This window comes from Dendronephthya gigantea, unplaced genomic scaffold (assembly GCF_004324835.1).
Source record: "Dendronephthya gigantea isolate DGI-Jeju-01 unplaced genomic scaffold, DenGig_1.0 000171F, whole genome shotgun sequence".
Classification (NCBI taxonomy): domain Eukaryota; kingdom Metazoa; phylum Cnidaria; class Anthozoa; order Malacalcyonacea; family Nephtheidae; genus Dendronephthya; species Dendronephthya gigantea.
This window is the reverse complement of record NW_021163181.1, coordinates 318,121-325,119: the sequence shown is the minus strand read 5'-3', so window position 1 is coordinate 325,119 and position 6,999 is coordinate 318,121. Positions and strand designations below refer to the sequence as shown.

At 38.3% G+C, this 6,999-nt stretch overlaps 1 protein-coding gene across 1 annotated transcript; it reads right to left on the bottom strand.

The window, feature by feature from the left end:
- Positions 1-1,229: 1,229 nt before the first annotated feature.
- LOC114537987 (putative nuclease HARBI1) lies at positions 1,230-2,930 on the bottom strand. Its single transcript, XM_028559100.1, has 3 exons — positions 2,784-2,930; positions 2,354-2,600; positions 1,230-1,774 (listed from the first exon to the last, which is right to left on the bottom strand). Exons 1-3 carry the CDS (start codon positions 2,928-2,930, stop codon positions 1,230-1,232), a joined length of 939 nt encoding a protein of 312 aa, XP_028414901.1.
- Between the last annotated feature and the right edge of the window lie 4,069 nt (positions 2,931-6,999).

Here is a 6,999-nt window from a genome sequence, read left to right as displayed (position 1 = left end):
CGAAGCTCCACAGAGAATTTCATATGGACTGACGCCGAAGTAGAATTGCTTCTTTCCATCGTACAGGAATACAAAACTCAAAAAACAAACGATGGGATATATTGGGACAGTTGTAAAAGCAAGTATACCGACTTAAATGAAATGTTTGTGGATAAGCTAGCGGTTGTAAACGGCATACCTAATGACGATTATCCACATAAACATACTGAGTTTCAAAACAACCCTACTCGACTGGCTCGCAAAATCAAACAACTCAGGAACAAGTTTGTTGCTGCTGTAAGAGCTGGTAAAAGAAGTGGTGGTGGAAGGCAGGTGTACAGATTTTATGAGGAATGTCAGAATGTATTTTGTGGAAATGCAGCCGCTACTGAAATACCTGGAGCCATTGAAACTGATCATAGTGGTGTTCATGCTGTTACGTCTGCCAAAGACAAGGAGAATGTAGAAGAGGATTTGGAAGAGGATGCAGGTGCAACCATTCCATTTGATGACCCTCTCCCTCCGAAACGCCGTCATCTTATTTCTGATTTACGAAAACAAAAGTTGAATAAGAAAATTTCCACTGATCAGCAGATGATAAACATTGCACAAAAAGAACTTGTGTTGCAGGAACTCATGGTGAACAAGATAGCTGAAAGTGACAGCCAACAGGCAAATGCACTAAAAGCACTGTCAGAGTCAATTACCATCATTGGTCAATCTATGTCAGAAGGTTTTAAGAATATTGCTACTGCAATTGGTGAAAAAAATCAGGTAGTTCAAATGTTGAAGAATATTGGTGATAATAATACAAGTGTGATGGTCACAAGCAATTTAGAATTGTTATGCTGTTTTAAGTTACCAGTTGTAGTGTTCACCTTAATATGAATGGGAACATTTCATGTTTTGAACATAGTATATATTATATTGTAATATAAATAATTACATTTTTGTTGTATAAATATTTAAATATCATTTTCAATATTGGTTGAGTTATATTTACAAGTAATTATTTATCATTAAAATTATATTGTTTACCATTTTGTACAACTGTTATTAATTAACAAATAAACATTTTTTCAAGTTTGCAACAAGTTTAAAGATTCTGGGTGATGCTTGGAGGGTAGGTTAACCACATAAAGTGAACCCTATATGTTTAAGGCAATCACTAGTTCATTCAAAATACATTTTGAATATTTCACGAATGTCCTTTGCATTATTTGGGCAAGGTTCTATTTGCTGCCGCCAGTTCATAGGTTGTTCATTAAATTTTCAATGCTCTGAATTCTGGGCTGAGTGAATTCTCTATCATAACGTAGTGCTGCATCAATTGCAGCCTGATCTACCCCGTCATGATGTACTTCGCAGTAATTATGGAGGATAAAACATGCATAAATGAGATATGGAAGCAATTCCAAATCAACATCTAGTACACCTTTTAAACAGCCCCACCTGGCCTTCAATCTTCCATTTGCACACTCTATCACCATTCTTGCCGATGACAGTCTGAACCCATAAAATTGTTCAGCCTCTGTTATGCCCCCTGCTTCATATTCCTTCATCAGGTAAGTATTGAGTGGGTAGGCTGGATCACCCAAAATGCAAATTGGAACAGGAGGTAAATTTTGAACAATCACTTTAGGGCAAGTTGGAATGGTTCCATCTTTAAGCATTTTACACACTGACGAATTGACAAACACTTGAGCATCATGGACACTCCCTGGCCATTTGACAACAACGTCAAGAAAGCAGTACTTGAAATCACATGTTCCTTGAACATTTAGACTGTAGGTACCTTGAAAGAAATGTTCATGGAAAATTATTACTTGAATTAATATCCTACACATTAACAAATCAAGGTAGTGCTTGGTTTACCATATTCTATCTATATTCAGTCCAGATTCAGTCTATTTTTAACCCAAACAATATATTTGTCATAAAGGTTGAGGCTTAATTGTTCCTTAATTGATTTGCGACTGAATGAATTTAACATTCAATATGACACCTTTTCCTAAAATTTTCAGTGCCATTTGATATATAGGGACACCCCTCCATTCAGGGGTTTGGATATCCAATAAGAAAGAGGGATATTTCATCCTTATTTTTCTCAGGGGTAGACTGTGATTTTTTCCCATAATTACAAAAATTTGATGTTTTTGTGATTATTCAAGGGGAAAAATATATTAAAGAGGTACTTATGATATCCTATAGGACAATGTTTCAAAAAATGCATCCAAAGGGATTCAAATTATTATTCTCCTAAGAGCGCTTTAAAATGATCCCCCAATAGAGCAGGGGGGTACCTATATTAAACAGAGAAATAAAACAGGATACTCTGAAGTAGAAGACTGGTTACAATGTTGCACAGGTGTACCTTTCCGATTAATATATTCAGATGACTTTCCTCTTGGTTGCTTTATCCGTATGTGTGTTCCATCTACAGCTCCTATACATTGGGGAAAACCATGCTTATCATAAAATTGGCTGGCCAACTTGTGTATGCTTGCCACATCAGTTGGAATCTTTATGTACTCTTTTCCTAGATGCTTAACTATGGCAATGCAAACTGATCGAAGAATTTTTGATAAGGTGGTTTTTCCAATGCCAAAGGCATTTGCAACCTGAAAACGAAGTGAGATTAAATTAAAGATAAAGTGAAAATGTGTTGTAATCAGTAATCACAATGGGCTATTGCATTTAATATGTTTATCTCCAAGGGTTAGAAAATTTTGCCTTGGAAATTGATCTTCAAGAGTATAGCATTTTGAATGTACCTTTGGTACATTCCTATATCATCATGGTACCTTTCTATATCTTGACTCGTCTGCTAAATAATACAGTGTAGCTGCAACTTTCGTTTCTACGGGGATTGCTTTTCTCATCACAGTATCTTCTCCAGTTAATTGTGCCCTCAGCTTTTCGCAAAGCTGCATAAAATTCCTTTTAGTCATTCTAAAATTTTCTTTCCACTTCTGAATGCTTGCTTTGTTCTCCCAAATATTAGTCCACCAGATAGACGTCCTGCCTGGTCGGCGCCAAATTCTTGACCTTCTTGGGGGTCGTCGAAGCCTTTTTAAGCGTCTTTTTAGGCGTCTTTTCGAATTATTGAACTCCTGAATAGCAGCCAGTTTAGTTTTATTTCTTGTTATCAATATCGTAGTTACAACCAAGGATATTAACTGAAGAACTAAGCTACTAGTCAACAGTGTAAATATCGCCACTCTTGCATTGGGCGCTATTTTGAATTTTAGCGTTTCAGCGTTTTTCATAGCGAAAACGCTTGTCTGAAAACGTTTCCAGCATTGAAAACGTATCCGGGATTAGATTCCGTTTTCGCCCTGTTTTCACCCATTTTTGTGTGTACGCGCCTTAAAAACGACACTTATTGAAACGCGTTACAGATGAAAACGCTCGAAAACGTTACCGTGTGCACATAATCTAAAACTTGTTCTTCATCGTTGACCCTGGGGTCAACGCCATCATGCATGTTTTTCACTAAAAAAAACAAGACAGCTAAAATATTATCCCACTTTGTCGAAATTTACATGAAGAACCTTACTGACTTTGAAATAGCAACGATAAAACAATCAAAACCCCAAAAAAATCAAATTGTTGAGTATATACATACTGTATAATTATAAACTTGCATCAAATGCATCGTGATATTTGCATCGTTCGAACTGGAATACTTTTTGACCATGAAGTAAATTTTAGAAACATGAAAAATAAACTTTATGCTATGCCTAAAAAAGACTGAAACAACTCCTGTTGAATATTCTTCCCTTTTGATGATAAACGGAATCGGTCATCCATGTAATAACTTGAAAAAACCTTCAATTTACAAGAAAAAATCAGTTGAAATGCACTTCCAACGGAAACCTATAAAAAACAGCATGCTCGCGCCTCGCTATGGAATTTTGGACTGCGCATGCACGAGTGCAAGCATTGTTCTAAAATCGTCAGACCATAAATAGAATCATCCACAAAGAGATAGCCTTTCAGCAATTAGAAAAAGAAATATTTTTATGATAAAGACATTTTGCTCAATGCACACATTGTATACATATATATTGTATATTATAGCTAGAAGTAAATTAATATAGCACCGTAGATAACGAGAGATTGTCAATGAGAATTTTGACTGCAGTGTTATATATCATGATATTATTCGTTTAAGGTAATTGATGTAACATGGCATACACAAAGTTAACAACAGAACAATTGTCTATCGTAAATTTCGCAACCACTGGACACAATATTTGCATATTTGGGAGAGCTGGTGTTGGAAAAAGTACGGTCGTACAGGAAATAAAGTCTGAACTGGAAAAGAAAGGAAAGAAATGCCAAATCGTTTGTTCAAGTGGAATTGCATGTGAAGGGTACAACGGGTTGGCAAAAACTGTTCACTCACCTACAAACGGCGGAACTGCCACAAAGTGTGTTGCTGACGCGTTGTCTTGAGCAGAGAAACATCGTGGAACAGATAAAAAACGTGGACGTTTTAATTTGGGACGAAATCTCCATGTCAAGTCGACGCATATTGAATATAATCAATCTACTGCATCAGGAGACGTCAAGGAATTCCTTTCCTTTTGGAGGCCTTCAAATCATATTGGCAGGGGATTTTTGGCAACTCAAACCAATTAGGAGTTCATGGGACAACGGAGAGCCAGTTTACGAGTCAGAGCTATTTGGAGAAGTTTTCTCGCACGGATTCGAGCTGAAGAAAGTTTTAAGACAAGATCAATTTGAAATGAAGTTTAAAGAAGCGTTGGATATGATACGAAGTGGCATGTGGGACGACGAAACGGAAAGGTACTATTGCAACCTATCCAGAGAATTTCCGTCCGGTGACGACACTCCAATTCATATTTATTTCAAAAGGCTTCCTGTCGAAGTGCATAATGCTACAATTTTGGCTGCTCTTCCTGGCTCAAAATTAACCTTCTAAAGCCTAGATACCAATAATGCGAAATCCCTCGACAAAAGCATCAATGAAGTTCTATTTCTGAAACCAAGTTGTCAAGTCATGCTCCTGTACAACATTAGTCAACGGTTACGAAATGGAACCCGTGGCGAGTTTGTTGGTATTGACCTTGATGGAGAAGAGCTGTTGATAAAATTTCCAAACGTGGGGTTGGTCGATATACAACGTAGAGTTTGGTATAAGTATGACGCAGCAGGAAAAGTTCTAGGCAGCCGCACGCAGTTTCCTTTAACTCTTGCTTACGCAATCACTGCTCACAAGTCGCAAGGCTTAACGATGAATCGTACAGTCGTTCATTGCTCTCCTGAGTTTATTCCTGGACAAACCTATGTGGCAATTTATCGAGTTAAACACGAAGATGACGTCAGAGTCGTGGGATTCCGCAAGCATTTTTTGATGCCACCTCCACAATCCTTGACCGAGTTAGTAACAAACTCATCCGGAGAGCCAGTACCAACATTTCGCTGTTGTCGAAAGAAAGAAGTGAACGGGCTATGCTCTTTTGCTGCAGATGAAGATGACGAGAGTTACGTCGATAGCGAAGATGGTGTTTGCGGCAGTGCATCAAACGACAATTTGCAGTTTGAAGCAGTCGCTAGGCAATTCTTTGAGTCAGCTGAAGGTGTTTCCCTCAATCTTGAAGATGTCCTGTTATGTTTATCCGACTTTACCCACGAACTCTTTCACCCTCCACTTGAGTTTAGCGTAAAAGCGTTCATTGAGATGAGCAAAAAAGGCAGTGATCCATTTTCCGAATCCATCAATTCAGCCGTGCAGTATGCACTCGAAAACCTGGAAACATTCAACCTAATCGCATGTGTTCTTTGGTGCAGAATTGCTACAATATTAAACGATTACCTTACAGATAATTTGAAGGACATGCACATGACCAGCAAGAACTTTACGTTCGCCACAGGCAAGCTTCACGAACTTTTCATGACCAACGAGTACCGAGGTGACGTAATCAGTGCATTTAATGCTGAGAAATGGTCGGATGTTGACGCAGGTAAGAAAAGTCTTGTCGCCCAGTTACTATTTCATCTATACGGATTGTTTACGGCGGAAGTAGGGAAGCGTGTTCGAAAGCAAGAAGAGCAGGACGCGGTTTGTTTTAGAGTGGATGAAATGGAAGCAGAAGGAAAAGGGAAAATCAGATATATCGGCGGATGGGCGGTAAGAAAATCTCTCGAAAAGAGTCGGCGCTACGTGCAGGCAAGCAAGCAATTGGATACCAGAGCAGTTTGTGATAAAGTTAGTAAAGAAATGAAAAAGATTTCCCTTCTGGAAAACAATTTAATTATGCAATTCTCGAGTGTTAGTAATATCGCAACAAATCCAGAAACCCTAAATGTCACCGAGTCCAGCCAATTTCGAGACGGGGGATTATTACACATCAGTGAAAGTGCATATGATTTTTTCCTCTCCCTGGAACAACAAACGGTTGATAATATTAACCTCGGAAAGCTGACAACCCATCAAGCGAACATGGTTGATAATTCTATTGAGGTCGTCTCGACAAACAAAACGTTACAGAATCAATTTTCCAATTTGTTCTATTTGGATGAAGATGAATCTAAGGTGATAATCTTTCGCTCTACGAATTTTCAATTGAATTTTTTTTTCACGTAAGATATTATAGTGATATTATATTATGTATCTATGACATGTACGTTCCCTTTTTAAGGGTTTGGTGACTGAGCTATATTTGGAAATTATCGAAAGATACATGAAAATGGGTGCTGGCCAATTCTTACGTGATTTCCGACGGGATTACCATTTAAAGAAATCCTTGGCACATCGCAAGGCAGTCCTACAAAGAAAGGAAATGGCCAACGAGAGGAAGATGAAAGTGCAGCTCGTGCATGTAGAGCAAGATAGAAGCCTCGGGAAGCGAATTTCCCATGCACGGCTTTTGGCGTTGGTAAACGAGTTAAAGCACAAAGGCCTGGTTCGCTTGTACACCAAGGGAGAGTTGCAACGTTTGTGTAGTGCGTACAATGTTCGTTATCTTGCTCGTTGGAATAAAGAAAAAC

What these genes read in the sequence shown, in the direction of transcription:
- LOC114537987 (XM_028559100.1), bottom strand. Translation starts at nt 2,930, where the DNA reads ATGACTAAAAGGAATTTTATGCAGCTTTGCGAAAAGCTGAGGGCACAA. An exon ending in ACGAGTCAAGATATAGAAAG is followed by an intron (nt 2,601 to 2,783) that starts GTACCATGATGA and finishes CTTCGTTTTCAG; the next exon opens with GTTGCAAATGCCTTTGGCAT. An exon ending in TGAATATATTAATCGGAAAG is followed by an intron (nt 1,775 to 2,353) that starts GTACACCTGTGC and finishes ATTTCTTTCAAG; the next exon opens with GTACCTACAGTCTAAATGTT.